Genomic DNA, 27,085 nt, shown 5'->3' with positions numbered 1-27,085 from the left:
ATGAACAATAAAATTTGCTCCAATATTTTTTCTCGTTAATTTTCTTTACCTGAAAAAATGGAAAGCTATAATGAAAAAATAACTCTGTTTCCTTTCACAAAAGTGGCTACTAAATCATGTTAAGTTTATGTTACACAAATTAGTGTAAGAGAAATTTCTACTTCTTGAAAAATACAGACTTCTAAGTAGGAAGTGATACTAAAGATCTTTAATCCCTTGATAAACTTATTGATAGTTTTAATTAACTTCATTCACTGATATATGTATTTAACTGATATGCTTGGGTTGTTATATGAAAATTTAAAATGGTTAATGATTTTACCAAACAATTTAATATTAATTGTAGAGACAAGAAATAAATTGATCATTTTATTGTTATTTATCAGTAGCTGCCACTTCTTTAAAATTATCGAACCAAATGAACAAAAGTATATTTATTAGTCCTGTAAATTAATGATATTTACCCTTTACACTTATACTTCAACTACAGGAAATTCCTTTAAGAGTTGGAAGTTTAAGGAATTGAAGCGAGAGACGTGAAACTAAACAATGCAACAAAGATTGTTCTAAAGAAGTGCCAAAGAGTTTTTTGTCAACAATTGATGGACAATTTAAATTTATAGCTACAATGTATTTATGCCATACAATTATGACAAATTTTATACTTCTGTCTCTCTCTTTTTAATTATGACAATATTTTATTTTTTACATAATATAAATTTAAAATTATAAAATGAGAAACAAGTTTTGACTTACAGTATGGAGAGTATTGTCACATAATATAAATTTAAAATGTAGAATGTAATGATATTTACAACAAATATACGTATTGTTAAAAAATAAACGCAAAATACTGAAAGAACAATTGGATACACATATGCTTGCAGTATTCTGTTTAAAATCCTGCTCTGAGAATATCTGATTTGCTAAGACGATCTCCGTTCTAAAACTGTCTTATAACACTGCATGAGGATTCAATGGCAGAATTTTAAATCACATTTCACCGAAAATGAAAATTACTTCATTATCATAAAACTTATATCATGAGCAGAGATACGAAATGACTTCATTAATTACACATCACTTTAGTACTTCAAAGAAAACATTGAAACATGTAGAAAATTCCAGATTTTAAAAGGTTAGTTTAAGAAATATTTTAACGTAACTCTCAAATAGAAAATAAGGAAATACTTTACCAATTGCCAACATATTATTGTAAGAACATACTGCCAATTCTTCTGGAGTTATATAACAAAAGTAAATACTGTATTTCTCAAAACAATTACCAAAAGTGTGGCTAATCAATATGATAATAAAGAATTTAGCTTGTTGAATGAGTATTCGTGATCTTAGTAAAACTAAACATAATTTTCGTGAATGATATGTATAGTTGTATTAGGAAGGTTTTTAAAGTGAGAGATTCAATAGTTTATGATCTAGAGGACTTAAATATCCACTATTTGATGGATCGTTTTATAGAGATGTATTGCATGCTATGACATTACTAAATACTGTTTAATAGACAAAATCATATGCAATGAAAGAAAGTACACGCAGAATAATTTCGATCACTGAAAAGAATATCATCTTCTTAGGTTTCCTATCCATCGCTACTGTATATGTAAATTTAAAGTAAAGAAAGGAGCTTGATAGTTTATTTTACCCTCCTCTCCTAAGTAATATGCTTCATGAACTCTTTTCTCATATACAATTTTAATATTTAATACTACCTTGTTTCAACTTAGATTTCGATTTTAGAAGGGGTATAAATAGAATAATATCAAACTCATTATCTTGATATAGCACTAAATATTATCAAACAAGACAACAATTTTCTTTATATATCTGCATATATTTAAATGACTGGACATTTAGAGTTCTTCCTATAAATTATTACACTGAAATAAATGATTTAATTATAATTATTAATATGCACAGAAGAGTGACACATTTAATATAGGATTGGAAAAAAATATGAGACATTTTCGTAATGGCAGAACTATCATATTTGTGATGTTACGAAGTGTAAGTACTATATAGGTAACCAAACAAAGTCTCAAAAAAGCAAGAAGAACAAGAGAACCAAATGATATGCTTATTATTTCTATACTATTTATATATATTCAAATCAATATGTTATTTATTTTCATGAAATGTGGGACATACAGCAACATCATAAATTAAACCTTTATTACTAACATCATAGAACACTGAGTTTTCCATGCTATGCACTTATTGAAAATATGCTTTCCGAATAAAGACAATACTAGATCTTCCTCGGCAAAATTGTATAGTAGGCGATGTTGTTATCGGCTATAATCTAATCATTTCACCAGTTGATAATAGAACTAATGGATTCAAAAGATATTAACTTGTGGTAGATATCAGTTATTTTTAAATTACATATTCAGTAAAGTGGAAATGTAATTTAAAAATGAAATGATTTCATCTTAGTCACATAATCATCCCCAACAATCACATATCGAGAAATTAAAATTATGTTGAGTTTGCTAAATGTGTACAAATGCAGTACTCGTAGTGGTTTCAAGGTATTCCTGGATAAATGGATTAGTGATAACACAGAATTTCAAAAAGAAAGAAAGCAAACGCCATAAACTAATAATAAATCCTAGAATAATCTGCATGATTGGATATCTTCGCTGTAATGTATTGAAATCAAAAAAGCTTTTAATTCAGAAGTAGTTTTTCATTAAGCATCAAAATATTTCCTACTAAGCTATACATTTATTCCATTGGTATTTAACCTTCTCTGGAGGCAAAAGTAAATACTTTGACTTTCCAAATTGATAAAAACTTCTATTAGCCCGAGTATAGAACAGCACACAAAAATAGTACAATCAACAAAAGTAAAATATCAACTCACAAGAATGCTAATGAAATAATTCGTCATTTGGAAGTATATTCAGTAAAAATATTGACAAATTATTCATGACAATAACAAAGACAGTGATTATGGCATTTTTAATAACGATGTTTTCAGAGCAACAATGACTATCAATCTATTTTATTTTGAGCATTGCAACTTTTAGTTCCGTTTATTGTACGTAGGTCAAATATCTGTACCTTCAGCAAATTTAAAACTGAATTTGTAATATAATATGCATGTTGACTCATATATTTTGTAATCAATATATAGGAGTATTTCACCAATTATAAAATCATGTTCAGTTACATGCATCTATTACAGTAAATATTCATCTTTCCACAAAACGAGCTGTACACTGAATAAAAGAGTGTATTACTAATGAATGGTATGGTGATTAAATTTGACATCTGTTATATATCATATGTGATTTTAAAACGTAAGTTTTCGTATTATCATTTTAAGAACAAAGGTCTACATCATCATTTGTGGTCATTATTCATATCTTTATGCATCCTATAGAGTTGAAGGAAATATTACATTGTTCTATTCAACTGTTCTCACCCATATGTACCATCGGTAATAGACATATAAAGTATATGTTTATAGAAATAATTAATTGATTTTAATATTCAATTTTAAATAAAAAAGCACATTTATCCCGTTCTCCAATATTTTGTTCTCTTATTTCAGAAGACAAGAAAACGACGTAGTATACCATCTTAGGAACATGAAGCACGGAATGTTCATATGAGTCCGCGGACTCATGATTACCGTCATCATTAGCAGCCATCGAAACAGGGCCATTATCGTTAAGAGAAACTATTATCGGAGAAGTTATATTTCATAATTTAAAAAAAATAACAGTGGAAAATAAAACACCTAATTAGTGGAAAGTAAAACTGTGGATGTAATTTGATGTGAGGGTAGAATATTTATACACATATTACACTGTAGAACGTATCTTTCTTTACAACACTCTTCATAGAAAATGAATGTATTTACAGTATATCATCTTATCTCAAGAGCTTAATTCAGAGCAGTAATCATTAAATGAACTACATAAATATTGTTATTATAGCATTAAAATATTCATGTAAACATTATAAATACTATTAAATTAAATAAAATAACAATAACAACTAATTCAAATTCTTTGTTAACTTTTTTAAAAAAAACAAGCAAATGAATTCGTGAATTCGTGAACATGTGAATTAATTCGTATTTGCAAAATACTCTTCTTTCGAATACCAGTCGTTCATTATCAATGTGAACGCCACCACATGCACAACACGTATATCTCTGAAATAAATGCCCATTGCAATTAGAAAATATTATACTAGATATTAACATTATGGATAGCTTTCAAAATAGTTCTGAGTATCTCTTTTCACCTAACATCTTTAGAACCCATAACTTGCTTCTTTCCTCCAGTCGAAATTTGGCCTCACTATGGATTTTTCTACTTCTTGTATATATATATATATATATATATATATATATATATATATATATATATATATATGTACTAATTTATATACTGGGAACTAGAAGTTAGGAGCTAGTAATACACTCACCTTACTTAGTGCACATATACAGGGTATTCTGTGACCGTTAGGGCTATTTGCTTGACGGTACCGCCCACATAGGCAACCGACCCGTAGTTTCTCCATCTTGAGCTATTATCTTGATGCATGAAGTGCACCATCAAATGAAAACCTCACATTTAGTTCGCGAAATGCAAAGTAACCTTTATTCTCTAAGGCACTGGAATATGCCCACTCCACAGCCAGATCCAATTCTTAAGTGTCTATCAGCAGCCTTTTGGTGGAGTCTGTCTTGCTACCAAATTAATGCTTAGCATACTCTGCAAGCATGGTACTCGAGGCAAGGCAAGCTCAATCCTGTCCATGATCTTGTTAACCAGATTCCTGGAATGAGCTCGCACAGGCTACCGTGTTCCAAGGTTGACCACAGTCTGACACATTCCAATCAAATCTCGGGATCCTCAGACATGTCAAAGGGGGCTTATTCATACTCGGCCCTGCATAACTCTATCGTTCTTTAGCTATTTCTTTCGGCGTAAGGTATCGAAGACATGCAAAGATATTCCATTATTTCATTCCGGATCAAATGGTACGTGTTAATTCATCTTTTGAATGTAATTCCATACCTTATCCTGCAGAATTTCCTCCCGTTTACTGGGATTAGAAACCATTACTCAGATATCTTGGATGGTAACCTTTCCCCAGTTACTATTTGCTCACCCACAGAGAACATTTTAATCTCCCTGTATGATCGTCCAAGAATGTTTCCTCTAATTACGTTAGAGGTACATGGTACATTATCAGAGCAAATGACTGGTATAAACTGTCTATTTTCCAAGACGTGATCATTTGTGAGAAGAGATACCCGTTGGTAAGCACGTCCAAGCTATAAAGGACTACCTCTATTTTACAAGTTGACATATCACAAAAATGCTGAGACACTCGTCATCTCATCCTAAACCTAATGGTACAGGGAGAAGGACCATGACACTCAATTCTTCCCACTTACTTTATAATGTAAAGTTATGTTCTGTTCGTCAACACATTTATGTAGACTAGACAGTCCTGTATATATGTCATTGCATTTGGACGTTAGTACGAAGAATGTCTAACCACAGTAGAAATGTTCATGGACAACTTTACTCAACGTCTGTCAATTTATCGCACCATGTTGCACACATGTTGATTTCTCATAAAATAAACCAGTTTATTCTAATCGAAACACACTTTTTGATTAATTATTAAGTTTTTGTTATTCATCACCCCTCCAACAATTTTCGAAGTGAAATTTCATTATGCAATTACAAAAGATTTAATAAATCAATTTCCAGTTATCCCGTTCTCTCAAATTTAATTCTACACCAAGCACCATTCATTTCGAAATGCGAAAATCTGGAACAAAGAATTGCTAGTGCGATCCAATATAGATTAAATTGATTTTCGAAATATTTACACCATATTTTACTTGCAAATATACTCACAAAAAGGAATGTTTCAGAGATGCCTTTTCGGAAGCAATAGTGGTCAGTTACATGTTACTTTTATAAACATCTAGCCGAAAATGATGTCATCACTACAGATTAACATCAGCGGACTCATAAAAGAGAACAAAATAAAAGATCAAAATTATATTTGTTTGTACATGTCCGCTGCATAGTTGTGACAACTCCAATTCAATGAATTCCAGATTATATATGTTACGTCAAAATAAATGTGCCTTTATCGCATTATAAATTATACCTGACCACTATTTTGGTGAAGTTTTTGTAAATGAAAAAACACTTTTCTCTTCTTGCAATGTCACACTGTCATTTCTTCCAGATTCTCTTGTTGTTATTGACAGTATATGCACCTGTATGAACACCAACGCAAAACTTTTAATTTCGTAGAAGATACTTTAATATATTCATAGTTGTCGCCATCTTTGATTATATCTTGCCAGCACTAGTCCTACCTTTATGCGTATGGATATCCCATTACGTCATGTTACATCATTACAACATGACTCAGCCATCAAGTAAATCCCCCTCCTCCATCCTACTACTGGACAATAGTTCTCTGTATAATATTGCTCACTCAGCGTAGTTTGATCTGATCAAATGTAAGCTTCAAACAGTCAAGGTCAAATCACGTGAAATGTTCTAGATCTACTCCCACTTCACAGATGGTTAGGCTCATAATGTAACATATTTCAATTTTATGCTAATGATGTTATAGTAGCATAGAAAATAGCAAAATACATAAAATCGTGATTACTAACACGCAAACACCAAAAGTAACACTGAAAATGAAAGGAAGTAAATGAAATTTTAAATCGTCGATCATGGAGAAATAAAATGGTATATTTCTTGTTTACAACTTCTTCTTGTTAATATAAATTTCTTTCAAGTAACACTTAATATGTTAGGTATATAATTAAACCTATTTTGAAAGTCATATAATGAATTGATTAAAAGTTTACAAGTTACAAAGAAGTGAGATATAATCAGTATCACAGCATTAATTGTAATTTTTCATAGTTTACACTGCTAACAAGACGTTATATAGCATTTCGCAAAGTAAGGCTTCATATCTATAATAAAAGGTCACAAAATGGTTGTCAAATGACTTCTATCATTACTTGTGCCAAAGTTAACAGAAATCCAAAAGTCGTATCGAATTTATCATAAAAAAGAAGTTTTTTAAGCGATCTTTAACATTATATTTCTAATAATATTTAAATGTTTTGATTTTGTTAAAAAGTATGTAAATTTATTGGTTATGTAATACAGTCATATAAAATGATAAATTTCAATCAATTTAATTTCTCATTAATTAGAGGTAATGAAAGTAAATTGTTTACCGAAATACGTACACGAACAACAAAGTTCTGAATAAATCATAAAATTTTGCATAAAATTCGACTACATCTTGCTTTAATATTTCATTGTAAATATCATCTCGTTGTTTTATTCACAAATAATTGGTTAATGAGCATCGTGAATAAATATGATACAATGCAGAGCGTTATATATTTTTTCAATATATATAATCATTTTATACTATACCATGAGTTGATTTCTAAACTTACGATTCGTAGCTGAATATTCTCTTGATGTCAAAAAACAAAATATTTAATATGTTCTCGGTTACTGCCATAATAAGCGATTTATTTTGAATATTAATGAATTACTCTCTTAATGGAGTCCTAAACGTTTTTTCTTTACCATTCGTTCTGGTATTATTCTTTATTAATGCAAATTATATAAGATCAATCTCGAAAAATAAGATTCATCTCTAGAAAAGTAAGTGTACTTTTCAAAAAAGAAATATTCTATTATTTATATGAGAAGATATTCCAAAAGTTTGTTACACTTCCGAATTAAAACTCATTTCCCTTATGTTTTGTTCCACCTCTTAGAAAATACGAAAAATGAAGTTTGTATACTGCTTATAATAATATTTTATTTTCTCGTTGTTGAGTTTAGCGAAAAGAAGAAGTTGCATTTTAACTGTGTATTTCAAAGGCCCCTTGTTTCATGTAATACTAATTTTTATCCCAGAAAATTGTTTTGTCAGTTCTAGCCGTTTCACTTTTTAACATAGTATCTAAGCATATGCAATATTTCAGAGTATATAAATCCACATTATTATTAAGTGAAAATGTCTCATTATTTGGTCCAGATTTTTGTCCCTAAATTTTAGTTATGTTTTAGTTTTGTTTCTGAAATATTTATAGTAAGATAAAACTCTTACTAGTTATGTAAATGCAATATGAGAATGTTTTAAGAGATAAGTGAATATCTCAATAAACATGCTGTGCTTTAAGATGCTAACCACATAAAATGAGTTTCTGCATGTTTATCATTTTCATTTATAACTTAATTTGTAATGATTTTACGATTTGTCATTAATATTGTTTGATATAAATGTAAGATATTTTCGAGGATTTCTAATGAATACTCTTCACGTAAATGTACACTAAAAATTCATAAAATTATTGAAGATGTTTGACAAAACATTTGAAAATCGCTTTGATTAAATTATTATTTCTTATGAATTCATTTCGAATTCTCCTTATAAACACGAATTTAATTTAGTAAAAATAAGGTTTGAAAATTTTAATATGGTGTCAATCTGGTAAGGTGAAAACTTTAATATATTTTTATTATTTTCTATTACATATATATAAGAATTTTATGATTTATTATTTACCATGTTCAATAATTGAGTTTAGGCATTTTTACATAAATATATGTTGACTTTGGTCATAAATATATCAAAGTTTATACCAATACAGTAATAATTATACTGACTTTCTTAATTTGCTCCCTTTGAGTAAATTGTTTGTAACATTTTGTTATGAGAATTAATGTTATAAGTATTGTAGTTATACACTAATTCTATTCCACTAGACATCTATAGTCCAAGTTGAGCATATACAAACTTATTGGAAAGATTTACAAAAGTTTTACAAAGTTATATCTGTCCCACGTTTGAGAGGATGTCTTGTAGGTAGATGCTTCTCGGTCTTTGATTTTTAATTAGTAAAATTTTAGAATTTAATATTTTATTATTAATATTTCTATATAGTACTCTTCTTAAAAAATATATTTAATTTGCGTACTTTACTGCCAGTAAAAAACATTTCATAACATGTTATGCTATAACATGTTTTATAACATTGTTGATGTGAAATGAGACTTGGCTTTTTTTTTCTTTTTTTTGGCGTTCTATACTTACATATTTTCTTATAGAATTCTGAATTGTGAAATAGTAGTTAAAAACTTCTTTTCTTGATTTGAAACCCATAATTTAAGATTTACTAGTCAATGATACTAAGCAAATCACCAGGAAATGAATTTAGTTTCATTGTATGACTTCGTGAAGTTAGACACAGGACGTTCTGTAGATTTATACTTTTCTTGATTTTATGTTTGAGAGACTTTGTTTATGTAGGAGAGATCAAAGTGTATTGCATATTTTTTCAACTTTATTACAATTATAAAATGAATATTTATTAGTTACATTTATAAATTGGTTTTCGCATAATGTGTAAGTTAATTGAGAAATACTACGCATAAGCTGACACTTTCCTATGTTCATTTCTTTTCCTTAAACACGAGAATGAAATAAAACGAATAAATAAAACCTTTTAAGTATGATATATTTTGTAATCAAGATGTTAAGCATATTGCTAACTTCAATGTTCTAAGTTAGCGATGTTCCAAATATTGTATGCAAGTGATTTACGTATAATTTTACGTAAACGGTAACATGAACATTACGTTTGCCGTAAGCCTTCTAGATCATTGGAATTTTAGATATTTACTAGCGTTTTTTAACAAAACATTTTGCAAAAAGGAATATTTTAAATTCTTTTCAAGTTTGACACTACTTCATAGAAATACGTGAGTTTAGTGTCTTGACCAAAGGATAGTTTCAAAGTGCATTGATATATTGGTCTTTCTTTTATAAAGCACTTCTTACTGTTATAAAACATTTGCTTATTTACTTTTACCCACCAAAATTTGATTGTTTACGAATATGAGATGTTCTAATGCTCTCGTTTTGTAATACTGAATATATTATTTGTGACTGTGGGTGGTACAGCGTAAGAAGTGCCATATTATAATTTACCACGATATATATATGTACGCTTCAGTTAAAACGCAATTTTCCTCAATATGGACACACGAAAACCGGAAAAATGTGGATGAAAGAGTTACCTTGGTGTAATGAGCTGAAACGCGACAGTGCTTTGAGGATTCCAGATGAGCAGAAAGCTGATGGTAAACTTAATTGAGCTGGTAGACAAGTGCCAAGGAAAAAAACTAAACATTTAATGTTGTATAGTAGATACAAGTGTATATTACACGGATGAGCTGGCAGGAATGCAATCGAATGCTTAGTTAATAAAGAAGAATACTATGGCCCTTGGTGAACTGGTCCCAGTACCGCAACTAGTGTAGGCAGAACTGGTATAGGCAATGAGAGAAAGTTCTACGAATTTAGTCATTCACTGAACTGGTGGATAGATATGAAATGAAGTATGAAAAGTGTATTGAACTTTATACCAGCTGAAGGGTATTCTGAATTTTTTACACCCATTTATAAAGATAACCATGAACGTTCTGTCGCATTTTCGGCCATGGCTTCGATGGTGGTAGACCTTGGTGGGCAGTGAAGCGGAAAAGGCATTAGATTCATTTTGCACATCTAGTAAGGATTTGAACTGGCGTCCTCTAAGATGATTGTCCAAGGATTGGAACGATAATCGCACGTTGCAATGTCAGGGAAATATGTCTGTTGCAAACCTGTTTCACATCCAAAGTGCAGAATGGTGACCCGGGTCTTCCTTGCCACGTAGAGCTCAGAATTGTCCCGTAACAGGAGGACTCATTTTCGATTCAGAAGTGTTGGCTCCAGAGATTTGAGTTTTTTTTGAATACGGCTCAACTGCTGACAGTATACATTTGTATCGATATTCTGACAAGCTGGTAGCAGTTCTCGATGTATGATGCTACAAAACACACAAGAGGTGCAGTGTTGGTTTCGGCTGTTCTGGAACCGGTTCATGAGATGCTAACCAATGAGTACGTGGCTGGAACTTCGTACAGGACTCACTTCTCATCACATGTCAACATCATGTCAGAAATGGTTCATCTTCAGAGGAAACTGCATAGAAACTCAGGTGTTTTTCGCGTTGGCTTCTGGCCCGGAATCAAATCATGCGAGATCGATTGACCTAAATTGTAGTGCTTCCCAAGTTGATGCAGCTCATGCCGAATAATATCTCCACTCACAGTGAATTGTAGTCCCAGCTCCTCACATGTCTGGCCACTACTTGATGAACTGCTGTCAGAAGACTTTTATTGTATACTTGTGTTGTTTTTTGGTACGTGGTGCGTCTTGCAGTGCTTCGTCACCGACCTTGAACCTTTGAAACCAGTGCTGCACTTTCCGCGTACTCACGAAACCTCATCAAAGGTTTGGCATATTCTCCATCTATTTGAAGCGACGTTTGAATTTAATTTGAAATCGTACAGTATACATGCCTTTATGATGCTCTGTGGAGGTCCGATATTCACTCTGTCCTGACGCACGTTCATAGCGTAACTGAACTGCCGCCACCAGGTAGTATGTTAAATATACCCACAACAACAACTGACCTTTGCCTTATCTCCATTCGGATTCAACTCAGTTGAACACAGACAATTGAACACAGATCTCCACTAAAAGCTACAGACCTTCTTCGTTACTTTTATATATTGCTAATTGATTGATAAATGTAAATATCATCATCAAAATTAACATAAGACTTTCTTCTATTATTAAACAGAATCATAGCGCTTAATCATAATGGGATATTTATACAATAAATTCAACAAATACCGTATGAAAAGTTTCGTATTACAGTACCATGGTGCAGTCTATATATATGGTCGTAACTCCCAACCAAAGCAACAAATCATCTTTATGATAGATTTAATAAAATTCAAAACTTGAACAGTTACGATTTGATCAAGGATTTGCTTAGATCTGGAAAATAACTTTTGGCGTGCCAGCACGGTTGCTCAAAATGCAAAACTTGAAATTTTACACTTCAAATATAAGCAGATATATTGTGTATTTTACACAATGAGTGACTGTTCGTGGAACCACAATGACGTTTTTTCTCACTTTCACTCATAATGTACACTATTATAGTATAAATAAAAATTAATATAATAATAATAATAATAATAATAATAATAATAATAATAATAATAATAATAATAATAATAATAATAATAATTATTATTATTATTATTATTATTATTATTATTATTATTATTATTATTATTCTGCCTTTTGGCAATTCCTGAGGTTAATGAGGTTTTCTCTTAATTTCATGTTTTTCTGATTGAAAACATTTCTTCCATGCTTCTTGATTTTCAGCTTTCTCTTTTAGCTCCCAATGTTTTCTTCTATTTTTTATATCATCGATCACTCTGGCCTGTAAAGGCGCTATTCCGCGTTATATACTCATATATTTCGATTTTTCGATTTTGATGTCCATTCCATATATTTTCCCAGAGTCAACTAACTTATCCTATAGTCTTTCTTCTGTTCTATCTATAATAACCGTATCATTTGCATACCTGATCTCCTTAGTGATCTGCCTTCCAATCTTGAAATTTCCAATTCCCATTAATATTTCATTCATTAAACTTTCACAGTTAATGTTAAATAATTATAGCGAGATACTATATCCTTGTCTGACTCTTCTCCCAATCTTCATACTATTGGTTTCTCCGTCATTCAAGTGCAACTTGATTGGTTGTACTATGTATAGATTGTGTATTAGTCGTCAGTCTCTCCAGTTGACGTCAATTTCTTTACGTATTTGGAGAAGTTTCGTCTAATTGACTCTGTCTAAATCTTTTTGCCAGTCGGTGAAGCAAAAACACAACTCTGTTGATGCCATATCAAGAGCTAATTCTGAGATAATTCTCATCAACCCAATGATATTTCTGGTACGTTTTTCTTTTCGGAATCCAAATGAATCATGCTCCAACATCTCTTCTAGCTTACTTTCCAACCGGATGTTCAGTGTACCCGCCGCTGCACTTCTTTGCTTCCTTTTTCTTAAGTACTACAATCATTGTAATATGAAAGAAATCATTTGAACATTATCCAATCAGGTAGATCATGTTAATATGTGAAGTCAATACTTTCATTGCATTGTCTCTAATCCCTTGAGCTTATCTGCTAGTATGTCATCAAGTCAAGTGGTCTTCCTCCTTCGCATGTTCTTGGCTCGTACTATTATAGTTTTCAACATACTAGGACCTTTTCCTTCATCCTCTCCACCTCTTCCTGTGCTTCAATTGAAATATTTTTGGGGCGGTTCTTCTGGTCATACAGATCTTTTATATATTTTTCCCGAACTCTTTGATCCTCATTGACTACATGACCTTGTTCATCTTCGACTCCAAACATGTGTATGCACTTTTTAGCTTTCCCTCCTAATTCTTGTGCTTTCTGATGCGTCAAATCATATCTGGCGCACCGTTAAAGTTTCATTATGTTTCCACATATTTATTTCCCGTACTTTTTTTTGTCTTTGTCAATCTCTCTTCTCAATTCATTATTCAGCCTTTTGTATTTTTTGATGTCCGTAGTTTTTGCACTTCTGCGTTCTTCCATTATCCATGATTTACTCAATGCTCTTTAAATTTTCTCAATGTTCTTGTGGAGTGTTTCAACTATAGTCTGCTTAACTATTCCGCAACTATTTTCTGCATTATCTACCATATCGACAATTACACAGAATTTTTCTTTAATCACTTCTTTCACAGCACTGTCCATAATTTTTAATTGCTCAAAATTACACTTTCTATTTCTTCTGCCACTTTTTTTTAATTGTCTTTAACTAGGTTTGTTATCCGCCACTAGGAGGTTTGTACTTCCGCCGAATCAATATCCGCCCCCGGTAGTGTCTTCTCGTCCTGAGCACTACTCGTGAATTATTGTTTCACAAAATATAATCGATTTGGTATCGTTTCCTATCTCCTGGCCATTTTGATGTGTACAGCTTCGTTTCTCTTTCCTTAAACCACGTGTTCGTCACCATCATATCATGTTGCCTACAGAAGTCGATAAGCATTTGGCCTGTTCGTTTCTTCTACCTAGTCCAAATGGTTCCATCATCTTATTCGCTGCTCCCTGTTCTACTAGTCTGTTAAAGTCTCCCATTACTACGTCTTTAACCTTACATCTTCCATCCGTGGGCAATATGCTATCATACAATACTTCTACTTCTTTGTCATCATGGTTGGTTGTTGCCATAAACAGTTAAATTATTCAAGGATTCACTGGATATGCACTTAGTTTTACAAACATCAAGCGCCACTGCAAGGTTCTACTTTAGTCACACTTGTTGCTACTTCGTTCTTCATTGATATTGCGACACCATTTTCGGCCTTAAGGCTACCCGAATAGATACTGTGTAATTGCCAGATACTGTCTTTCCTTTCCCTGGTCATCTGACTTCACTTAAACACACTATGCTCACTTTACATTTGTCCATTTCCACTTTCAGATTTTGAAGCTTACTCACACGATGTAAAGTAAGTATGTTTCAGGTTCCTGTACTGTAATGAAAGTAATTATTGTTTTTCCCTCTGATGATTCTTCCTGGAATAGTGCCAACCCGGAGACCCGAAAGGCGGATTATTTTACCTCTGGAATGTTTTACCTCAGGAAGAGTCATCATTAAATACATTTTATATAAGTATAAATATAATAAATACAATGAATATATATACATATATATACTATAAGGTGGGGAATCTAATTTCGTTTGCACAATTACTAACTTTAAGACCATCTCTAGGACTTTGAGATTATAAATATTTATTTTCCTTCTCTTCTTGAAGAAAGAATCCCACAACTAAGATATGTAATTGAATTGCTGTTTGTAAGTGTACCTTCTAATAAATAGGCACTTTTGTATTAGAGTTTCCACACCGCTTTTCAAAGTTTACTAACTAGCAATGATTACTAAGTAGATAATGTAAGTACTTCCTGAACATGTTTTGTCAAGTAAGTTCCAAAACAGGTTTCAATTCCTTGCCCGGAAGTAACCCTATCCCTTCAGGGTTGGAAATATATAGAAAAATTTGACCTATACATCCTATATATCAAAGTACTCCGCATGACTAGTAGATTCATGACATAATATGCACTACCCAATTATATCCTATATCAAGGTAATAAACCTAAAATTGATTATTTCGTTGTAAATATCCTATATTAGTGAACCTCACTATCACGCCGTAAAGTTGTCGTGAGACAGTGTGAGTTCCTAACACCTTAAAATCAAAGACGAAGTCCTGGCAGCGCCATCTTGCCAGAACTGTGACGTATGAGTTACATGACAGTCACACATAGCGGAATACTAAAGCCAAGCTGTGGCAAACAACATCCAGCCGGAGCATTATTCCCTCTTATTATCCGCGCCTTGTCGTCCCTAGAGGGCCTAAACCCTGAAGGGTGAGCAATTGGGTTTCTCTAGTTGCAAAATAAAGGTTGCTCGGATCGAGTGAATGAATACAACCAGGGCTAGTTCTCCCTAATTAAAGTTCGTATCTGATAATCTGTTGTACATTTTTGTATCGTGTGAACTATCAAACATCTCGTCTAGATTACCATTTGACGAATTATAATGAACATACTGATTTGACAAGGTATATAGGGGAAATCGTGCAAAATATAGAAATTGAAATATGTACATCTAGTAAGTCACACCTAGTCATAAGAAGGAGCTACATTAGTTATGACACGAAATGACTTACAGTTCACTAGGTATTATGGGTATGCTTTTCTCAACTTTACAGGTCTACTAATATAGAATATTTACGGTGAAATTGCAATTTCTTTTTAGTCGTATTCATTACTATAGTATATAATTGAGTAGTGCATATTATATTCTCAATCTACTTGTCATCCAGATCACTTTGATATGTATAAACTGATAGGTGTAGTTGTTCTATACATTTCCAATCCTGAAGGGGTGGGGCCACTTCTGAGCAAGGAATTGAAACTTGTTTTTGAACTTACCCTTTCAGAAAATATCTAGGTTATACTCTATTCAATGTTCAACTTTGGAGTCATCCCTGGTAAGTAGTACTGAAGTGAGATATTTCCTTCGATTCCTCACAACTCAATACGTCTTTAATTTCTTCTTACTTAACTGCTATCCGCCAATGTATTTTAACGTTTCTGTACCCGCAATAATTTTAGTACAGTGTTTCTATTGAGGACAGTAATTGTTCGTGTCACGGAAGTTAATATATGGATAAAATATGGTTAACATTCGAAAGAAAAATAATCCAAATAGTTTGGAATTTTACAGACCAGTTATTTATTAAATCATTAATGGGTACATGAACTTTACAGTATGCGAATTTGTTGTGCTTTATGAACAGTTACTTTTGTTTAATAAATAAATAGATATATTAATACACGAGTAATTACTATATATTCTGACTGTTATTAACAAGAAATCTAAATAAATAACGAAGTATTCGCTGACAGTCAGGGTATGTTACAGTTGATAAATTAATATATGATTTTAATGTATTTCTGGGTCGAAGTTCGATATCATCCTATCATCTGTGTCTGTGACTTGGATTGTTACATGATTTCTTATCACCTTTGCTGCTGTAAAAGAAAATTTTAAATTAAGATGCAAAGACTGTACAGTAAGGTTTTTATCTATAATAAGCAAAATTTAAGTTTTAATCTTATAATTTTGTTTTGTATTCACCTATACATACCTATACAATATATATACCGTGACAATGGTATTTCATTCAATAATCAAAATAACATGAATTAAGAATTCTTGGGGAAAGTTAAAGAAAAATATATCGAATATGATGTAACTAGAATTTATGTGTAACTTCTATTCAATATTTGGAGCGATATAGTAGCAAATTTAATATATATATTCGTGAAATAGCAGGTCCCTACGAGAAGCTTAAAATGTGCCGAGTTGATGAAAAAATTATGAAATGATGTTTCCATATTACAATATAATTTAGAATGCCTAACAGTAATAACGGAGGAACTAAGAGGGACACAGAAATGAAAATTTGCAACTAGCAACTAGAGAAAGGAGGATATTTGTCTGTGTATTGACGAACATCACCGGACGAACAATGTTGCCAAACCAACAGAATGTTTTGTTTTTGTAAATCGAATGAAGTAAATTAGAAATCACCATTTTAAGCAGCAATGAAAATAAAGACAAAGGGATGGCAAACGCAGGTCAGTGTTGCAAATTTTTCGAGAAATAAGTTGAAATAAATGTTAAATGCAAAAGCAGTTGGAATACGCAGCGTTGTCGTCTTATGAAAACCTTACTTCTTATATTTATCAAAATACCGAAAATCGGTGAGTATTTGACTTATTGATCTCACATAACTACGGCTCTGCTTCTCATGCTCTACCGCCTTGCATTATAGGTTTTCAAATCATTCTGCACTAATGACATTTTCGAGTTATTGCACCTTTTCCAAAGTCAACATTTCTCTTATGTTGGTGGCAACACTGTTCAACGGGCCTTTCTTGGCTTGGAGTTAGCGTAAAAAAGTTCTTGCCAATATTTAATTAAAGGTGTACAAAACGTTAATACTTTGCTTTCTGTGTATGCCCCGGCTTTTGCATAGCACAAGCTTCATATTATTTCTTGAAGGGTTTTCAGCACTGATGTCCATTTATAATCTCTTTTGTCTTTATTTTCATTGTTGTTTCCAATGGTGAACTTTCTCTTGGGTTGCCAAATTTATCGTCCAAACCTTTTACTTACGCACAAGAAATGTATATATAAACGACAAAGTCTTTTTATAAACAAAGAGAACTAAAGAACTAAGTGGGCGAACTTAGTTTCGTTATCATTATCTTAATAATATTTTACTGCAATCCAAACGTTCTCAAGCATCATTGGAGTGATGTTGCTTATAAGAATTACAATTATTTCAGACAAGTTATCTAGGTATTGAACCTGACTAGAAAAAAGAAAACTCGGTTTTTAAGAAATCCCTATTGGAAAGAACTCACTCACACAAAGATATGATCATATTTGGGGCCATAAACTATTATTATGTGTGTCATATACTATGAATCTTTACCAATCCATCTTTCATTGAATTTAGTTTGAGGAAGTGTTTGATGATGTGACAAAAGTGTCGACAATACCTCCGTTGGTAGTTGAGGCAAGTTATATTGTTACAAAGTGTTTTGATATCTGTTCAAATTCATTATTGCCTCAACAAAACCACATATTCAATTTCAAAGAATCGCATTTTCTTTCATGTATTTCGTGAAATATCTGGCCCACAAATATTGGAATTACGTCTCTTTATATGTCCAGTCAAATGGAAAGCCGTCTCATCTGGAAAAAGAAATGCATCGTCTTCATTATTTTTTTTGCAAGCATTTATTTTGCGGATAGTGCCATTAGCAGACCAGCGGTTTGTCTAACCACTTTTAAGTGATGATGAAGTTAAATCTCATAAGAATTCAGATGCTATCTTTTGTGTAGAGTTGATTTTGGATTTGAATTTGTGTGCTAGCTTGAAATATAGACTTACGGGGCCTTCTGTCAAATGTAACACGAACTCAATCTACGATTTTATCTGAAACATTCCGGTTTGAATATTTATCAATCATTGGTAACAAGGATCTCATTGGTAACTTTTGATCTCACTTCTTGATGCATTAGGCTGGCAACCAAATATATGGGAAAATTCCAAAATTTATTTTAATAGAGTCTCACGCTCTAAATTAATCCTTTTTGCTACGTAAGCATTAGTGGAAATTTTCATGAAAGTATTTCGATATTTAAAGATTGCTCAACGCACTCAAACTTATACCTACGTTTACGTTACTTAAGCGCTACGTACGAAACTCAGCATGTATTAGCCTGTATCAGCCCAACCTTTTGTTTTTGATGCAAAGATTTCACACTTACAATATATGAATCGCTGCTTTGAGAAACGTCATAAGTCATCCATATGCTAAAAATGGGTTTTCATACAGCTTTGATTCTTGAAGGGTAGCTTAACCATTAGGTTGTGATATGTCAGAAGTCCCGTTAATAGTTCGTGCAATATCGAGCTGCAACAAGTGTCCCTGAGTTGAGAAACGAGACAAACCATTGACTTACGCATAATTGGAATTATTGACTTATGACATTTCTCAAATCAGCCATTCATATGACTTCCGGATCTATTCACGACATATTATAAAGTCGGGTAATATGTTTAGAGGTCTCATGTATAGGGTGCATGACGAGTATATTACATTGGGCTCCTGTGACGTCATTATGCTTTCTCATATTACCTGAGATTTTGTTCTCAAACCTAGCATTTATTACAATTATTTTTTATTTGGAAACAAGATACGATACTAAATGAACTTTAGGGATCATCAATACACTCTTTGAAAGTAATCCTGGTAAGACCCTGGTCACAATATTCTTATTCTTTCCAAAGAGAAGCCGCTGTGGGGTGCTATCTTTTAGATTAAATTGTTTTCTAGAAATAAGTATTTGAGAGGATCGACCGAAAATGGATATGAAATATGTTACACGGCAAACATTACCAACTGTCCAACATCTATTATAACGGGAAAAATGATGTTCATGAATCATTCTTTGAATTATATTTGCACTTTAGTTCTCGTTTCTGGGAATGCTGACAGGTCTGCTATTCTAAATGGAAGTGGTGCCTTTCACTCGAAAGCTGTTTTTAAATTGCTGGTGGATTGCAGCTTACGCACATGTGTGCATTTCATGTGCTTTGATACATCAGTATCTAACACAGTGTCACAAAAGTTTGCTTGTACGTTGGTGGAACAGAAAATGCAGAACTATCTGATCAGAGTCTCATGGAGGCTTCACATAATGGAACAATTTGTGCAGAGAGTATTCGGCAAGGTCTTAGTGCTTCACTGGGTCCACATGTAAAGCTCTTTCAACTTTCCCTGAGGCATGGAATTTCATTGACAAGCTGAAGTACGGCATCGGGATCCCGGGCGAAGTTGTCGGAGAGGTTTTCAGAGAACAGTGTTTGCTTTGCAACAAACGGTTATTTGTAATACCTATAAGCTAAATGTTCCCTTCGTAATTACCAGAGAGAGTTACTAGAACTTGTGTGGATTAATTCCTTTAAACAGACTTTAAAATTGTTTAGTCATGTGCTTAGAACATCGCGATTATCAATTCATTACTCATTTTCATATTACACATGAAGAAATAGTGTAATAAAGATTTATAAAGATTTAAAGTTAGTACGTGTTACTATCATTATGTATGATTATCTAAAATATTAAAATTTCCGCATATTCAAATTTGAGGTTAAACTGATTTTTAAAAAATATATTTTATTATACACGAATATATTTGTTCTCAACTCGTAGGCGTCACTTTATACAACTAACCTTTCAATGAAGCTAATTGCATTCTATATGAATATCTTGTAATTTTTTTCTGGTTTACTCACGAAGTCACTAGGAAATCTGTGATACACACTGAGTTCTCACTGAAATGGGACTTCCTGCCTATTTTGTTTTTATTTCTCGACATTTTACTCAGAGTATGGCCTGGACAGAGCGTAGCATGGAAAGTAATAGTTACTGATACTCTTCCACGAGAATCTGACACCATATATTCCTGATGGTATTCTGCAATGAACCCACACATATCGATATTTGAGTCATGATTAGATGAGCTCCTTACACAATATCCCATACATATTCTATAGGATCAAGATCAAGATCCGGAGACAATTCATATGCTACAGCTCTATTGTGAAATGTTCCTTACGCCAAGCAAGTACGGTCCTGGCATCTTGCCGCAGTGCATCATCGTGTAGGTAGAAGTTGGAAGTGGAAATAGGAAAGTTCCGTCTTCGTGTAGGTAGAAGTGTTGCATTTTAAGGTGTACATGATTCCCTATCACCTGCACGTACACAATGAACGTCGCACTGTGGTCGACGCACACCAACGGTCCCAGACCATGCCAACAGGAATATCCCCAAACCATGCAGCCTCCCCCCACCTGTACAGTAGTCTCCATGAACGAAAGGTCCATAACTTCGTGTGGTGTTGGCACTACACATGACATGCCCGTCTGACAGGAGTAACACAAACTTTGAATTATTGGATCAACACTCTTTTCTAATCATCCGCGGTCCAATTAGCGTGTTCTTGTACCCAAGTGGGAGGAAATCGGCGGTTAAGAGTCGTAAGGAGTGTCTTGTTCGCCGACTACTAGTGCACGTCGTATACTTGGGTGGGATATGTATGTTGTGTATCTACCATTGTATTGATTAAGTAATTCCTGGACACTGATAGTTCATTGGCTACCACGAGCTATTTGTCGCGACACTCAATCCACGTTTTGAACTTCTGTACGCTCCTGCAGTTCCGTCTCTTGGAGTCCACTACCCCATATTCTTCCCACTACTTATACACTTTCACTACACAGATACAGATGTATGCGACAAATAGCGCTGTCTGGGTCATTGACGCATCTATTGTTCTGGTACTTATAATCATGCCTTATTAGAATGTGAATAAATCTTGCGCACTTCGATTATAACAGAGTCCTCTCTGCCGATAGCTAGCTTCGAATGTGTTCTTTTTCTGCAATACTACGAGCGGCTGTAGTCATATAAACTGCTCACCTGCTGGCCACAGTTTTTTGGTGGATGTGTGGTCACGGTTAAGGAGTACTCAAGTGTACTTTTCCGATATTCTAGTGAAATATTATCAGGTACTTCATTTACGTTAATATAACGATTACACTTGAGCTTAAATAAATATAAATAAATTTTCCATATCCTCCTGCGAATAATTTTGCATAAGTTCATAACACATGTTGCAATTAAGGTAATTTTTGACGTTACAATTATTTATACTAAATTCGTGTAATTATGAAAGCTGCAGACTATTCCAAAATGAGTACCTACTGAATAGTATCGATACTAATGAAGTTACTTCAATATTTACTTTCATATACGTTCAGAATGTTAATTACATACATCCCTGAAACTCGTCAATATATTGTTGTATTACAAACTTGTTATTATAAATTGTTTTCTGTTAAGTATGATTATTTTAATCTCTCTTACATCTCATTTCTTTCAGGTATCTTCTTCTTCTCCTCGATAATTTCCAATGGAGCACTGAAAATTGTGTTCTAATTCGTAATTTGAGTCCTAAGTCGTAAGTGAAAGGATATGTACTTATCTTAGCTGAGAACCTTATTTATATTGAGTATAAAGATACATTTCCTTCAGAATTATTATAACTTTTTGTTTTGCTATGTATCAGGCTGACTAACTGCTCTAAGAGAACATCAATATAGATTTAACACATGACTTGTTGGCAAACAGACTTATAGCATTCGTACGGAAAATGCCAAATATTGGTTCTAGAAGTTATCCAAAAGAAAGCTTAATTCCATGAATTCGCACAAAATCCTTTTATAAAAAGTATTATAAACGCATACGACTTTTGGATCTCTGTTAAGAAATAACCTTTTCGGTATTTTTAGGAACAGTTGGAACATGTATACTCAAAAGTAATGTCTATTGATCCACACAAATATCATTCACTGGGAAACTTACAACTGTAAATGATTAATTACATAAATGTTTGACACGTATGGAAATGCATACAGTTCTCTTCTTAAATTTATTTGTAAACACCTTGGAACTAAATAACCTAACCAAAACAACTTGTTATGAACAAGGAATTAGACACCGATATTCTAAACTAAAATTTTACACATGCAATATTGGGTAACTTGCTGGTTAGTTTGCCTTGATCTTTTCATTTTACAGGTATATATATATATAAGCAAATGGCCTTTCTTAAATGCTCTACTTTCTGTTCTATAATTTTACTTTAACTTACCAGTTTTAAAATAATGTCTTTTAAACTTAAATTTCTTTTTCGTGGAAGTCCTTTATAACTATAAAGTATGCGACCGTTCTAAAAGAAAGTTTTACATAAAAAAATTAACTAATTTTATTCTAGATATGAAGCTTTACCTGCGAGACGCTGCTGATCCTTTTGATTTGATTTTCTCGGTGGTCGTAGAAACTGGAAAACACAGTAAAACTATTGTATATGTTTATTTCGATGTTATATAACTGAACCAAATCTTGTGAAACATAAATTATTAAGTTGTCAATGTGTAAAGTTCAACAATATCTATGGAATTGTTGTATTGTACAATTAGATATCTAAGGTAGCATTTCAAAATATATATTTTAAAGTGCTATTTATAAGGATGATAAAAATTTCAAGAATACTTTTATATTTTGTTTTCATCCACATTATGAAGTCCTCTTTGTGACTAGAAGATGCTTTCTCCAACGTCTTTTTAAATAGTAACACTGTGCACTCTAAACAAGTTAGGGCATTATTTCAGGAGGTATTCTTAAAGTATCTGTAACATCTAAGTTGACTTAAAGTAAATATTGTATTAAAAGTGTTATTAAAAACTCGTTTCTTCCCTTTTACTGCGAGATATATAATATTGGCAACAAAATATTAAGTATGTGTAAAAGTTGCATCGCTTGCTTGTGTAGATGATAACAAAAGAATCTTCTCATGAATGATATAACAATGTGAGAGTAGGTGTTTTAATTATTTGAGATATCTAGATAAATGAATTTTATACAAAACGTACAACTTTTCATGGTATAGCCACAATTTGCTATAATAGTAATACCAATATATTATTTCTGGTGTGTTAAAGGTCAAGAAATTACGAAGGTCACGAAAATTATATGTACACATTTCAATCCCAGGTAATTTAAATTATATTATAAAGAGCAAGTGTGTAGTAAAATCAAAAATTACTTTCGGTTCTTTTTTTAAAACATATACCACACAATTAATTAAAATATTTTTCAAGCTTCTCTTTTAGTTTCTAGAAATTAATAACTTACCACAACATTTGGTTTCTATGCTGATCACAAAATAGATCAAATTTAGGTATTTTCAAAAAAACACTCATATCAAGACAAGAAAATCATAAATCCAAACTAGGTGACTTACAACCATTAAATGCGCTTTGAAACTTATTGTATACATGCCAAATATAACATCATGTTCAAAACATCATTTTCCAAGACAATATTTCTGTGAGAAATCAATGTTGTAAAGATGCTACACACTAATATATTCTAACATCTCTAATTTGATTCACGTTTTTATCTGATGTTCTACGATCAAACCTCAACCAGCTTAATAACATAGAAAATTGTTGACTTGTGTATGGGTTTTCGTCTGTATTTTGTATTAGTATGGCGATTAGTATCAAGTACAACGATACTGCTTCAGGTTCAAGTAGGAAAGCGAATCATAGTGCGTAAATTTAAAGAATAGTATGTTAGAACATGTTCCACACGGTAAGTTTAAGAGTTTGTTGTAGTTTATGGAACAATATTCGACAACACCCACATTTCTGCGAATATGTAATAAAGAACTTAAATAGGCTTTTTACTTCCGATTGGATGATGTTTCTATCTTTTGAAACCACATTTTATAATTTAAAGCTGCATAAGTAACAACAAGTCATTAAATAATGTAAAACAATAATTGGATTAAAATATGATTGAAGAGTGTAATACGAGCTTGACATAGAAAATAGATTGAAGTCTATATAAGATTACGCATTTTATTGATCTTATCATTCTAGTCAGCAAACCTGTGTACATCAATTAGATTAAAGATCATCACGATTATTTGGTTATTTTAATTAAGACAAGGAATGACAAAAGTATCAAAATTTTGTTTTTATTTCGTTTCCTTGCTTTACTGGTAGGTTCTCTTAAATTTGTAGCTTTTAACAAACGTGGTACAAAGGCACGTTAGTAGGTATGTGGAAATGTCACACTAAAAGTTTTGGAAACAAAACTAGAATTTTAGATTGTAAACGTAACAATAGGATTAAAATCCACATTCGGTTTTCAATAAACAAATTTATACATACGCTTTGTTTGAAAATTAATTTTCAAAAGAAATAAAAGAGTAAAATTAGTGGTTATTTTTTATTTATATATTAGATGTTTAAAAAGTAATGCTTGTATGCCAAAATCACAAAACTTTGCAGTCAGTACTTGCTCCAACCGAAGATCACTGAAGTATTTTTCATATTCTTATGTAATTTGATTTTCACTTGCCGGTTTCTCACAAACTCTGTGTTTCGTTATATCAGTTATGCTTAATGAATCAGTTTCTTAATGTTTTTTCCAAATTTTAGAGTGCATTATTTTACATATCCATTTGTACTACTTTCCCTTGTACAAGGTTTGCTTTAGTAGACTTAAATCCAACACAAATCGCATCAGCAATAACTTTTTACCAACTGCCTTAGAGCATAGGATCAAAAATTTGCAAACTAAAATGTTAAACATCAAACAGTAATCGATAAATTTTTTCAAACCAAACCCTTCTTAAAATTTTGAGAAATTTTAAAGGAAGTATTTGAAATGATCAATCAATCAGATTTAATCAAGGATAACTTTCCGCCAGTGATTACAGACTGTGAGTTGCAAGTAAAGTCCAACGTCAGAAATAATTTTTGTGTCATATCAATCGGTCTTAATAATTACCTGTTAGTTACTACAAATTCTTGCAATGTATAGAGGCTCAACAACACTCTTTAGCAAAACAAACATTATTAATCAGAAATATTGTAATAAGAACATGTTATTGTTAATCTTCAATCCTTATCAGGTTTCCAACTAATCGACCAACAAATAAACAATATCCAACTGTTAAGTTACAACTATGATCGTAGACTCACATTCACGATTACAAAGTGTAAAATTCAAATTATGAATTTGTTCAGTATATCAATACTTTATAATAATTATCTATCAAGTTTCATGTAATAAAATTTTCCAATAGATGAACATACTGTTAGTTATAATTCCAATATTTCAGAAACATTTCAAATTAAAAATCTTTTTAAACAATGATAATATTGTTGAACAAAAGTTTCCAGAAACTTTAAGATTTACCACCAAAACTTTTACATAAATTTCGTCGTTTTAATTCTGACACATCATTTTCAACGTTTTAGTTTCGTTTCTAAAGGTGTTTTTGTTCAAATGTGTAAATAAGCAGACTCTGTTGTTATTCAACTTTGTTGTTTTTGAATATACCGCATTAGTCGACATAACTGAGAACATGGGTGCTTGTGGGTTCACACTAACATACTACAAATTTAGTATGGGTCACAGGCTAATTATGTCCGCCAATGGTGTAGACTTCATGCGAAAATCTTGAATGTTCGCATTGGTTGGCAATACTGCGACACTGGGATGATTGGGAGACGGGGACACTTACACTATGTTTTTCATTGTCCAATGCTGCTTCTGTCACATTTGATATATATTCGTTCAATGGCATGCACGAACGTAGCCATTTTCAACATTGTGATGTTCACGCTTGTTGGCAACACTGACAATCTAGAATGGTTGAGAGATGGCCACACTAAACGTCGTTTTGCTATAGTACCATGTGATGTTTCTGCCAAGCTTGGAAACGTTTCATCGTACGGAATCTGTCTTCTCATTTTTACACTTGGTTGGCAACACTGATAAACTGGAGTTCTTGGGAGAGGAATACGTCCACAATATATTTTCTCTAGGAAAGAATTATGTTTATACCACGTTTCATGGATATACATCCGGTGATACAGAAACCATATGCCACATTGTATTTACAATTCGTTGGCAACACTAACCAAATGGGTACGTGTGGGTTCAAAGTGATATAATCAAACCCTTGCCCTTTTTACATTCTAGCAATAAGCCAAAAAGGATCATGATGGTATCTGGCGCTTACGCGTAATGCATCGTAAAATTCATTTTTATTTCTGTCGAATATACAACATATAGTCACAAATACCAACAAACTGTCCCCTTATAGGGTCAGGTTGCGGGTTTACCCGTGATTTGAAAACGGTTTCGTACTTCTCATGGCAAGAGCTTTCAACGATATATAGGTTTCCCCAGGTACTTGGTCCCGGAATGGAATCATCCCTACTTAGTGCTTCTGATTTCGTTTCTATTGCTATCTGATGAATTACGATTTA

The 27,085-nt window shown here is 32.4% G+C and overlaps 2 protein-coding genes and 1 long non-coding RNA gene across 5 annotated transcripts in view; 1 reads left to right on the top strand and 2 right to left on the bottom strand.

Annotated features, from left to right (window-relative positions):
• LOC145683579 (uncharacterized) overlaps positions 1-3,452 on the bottom strand; it is a 65,849-nt gene extending 62,397 nt beyond the window's left edge. The window contains exon 1 of the mRNA XM_081754925.1: positions 3,449-3,452. Coding sequence (XP_081611051.1) covers positions 3,449-3,452 — 4 coding nt within the window. The remainder of the gene's footprint in view (positions 1-3,448) is intronic.
• Positions 1-23,921, top strand: part of LOC145683719 (uncharacterized) — a 101,870-nt gene extending 77,949 nt beyond the window's left edge. Inside the window, exons 3-4 of one of the 3 annotated variants that reach the window (XR_014131168.1) lie at positions 22,114-22,191; positions 23,008-23,921. This is a non-coding gene — a long non-coding RNA (uncharacterized LOC145683719). Of the gene's footprint in view, positions 1-3,577; positions 4,020-22,113 lie in introns of those variants that run through there. The other 2 variants (XR_014131167.1, XR_014131166.1) reach the window with 2 other exon arrangements.
• The window catches only part of LOC145683717 (uncharacterized), a 163,699-nt gene continuing 153,033 nt past the window's right edge, over positions 16,420-27,085 (bottom strand). Inside the window, exons 14-15 of the mRNA XM_081755182.1 lie at positions 23,022-23,073; positions 16,420-16,620 (exon numbers count right to left, since the gene is read on the bottom strand). Coding sequence (XP_081611308.1) covers positions 16,569-16,620; positions 23,022-23,073 — 104 coding nt within the window. The 3' untranslated portion in view covers positions 16,420-16,568. The remainder of the gene's footprint in view (positions 16,621-23,021; positions 23,074-27,085) is intronic.

This window comes from Thermobia domestica, chromosome 4 (assembly GCF_964235325.1).
Source record: "Thermobia domestica chromosome 4, izTheDome1.hap1.1, whole genome shotgun sequence".
NCBI classification, from domain to species: domain Eukaryota; kingdom Metazoa; phylum Arthropoda; class Insecta; order Zygentoma; family Lepismatidae; genus Thermobia; species Thermobia domestica.
This window is presented reverse-complemented; position numbering and strand designations above follow the sequence as displayed.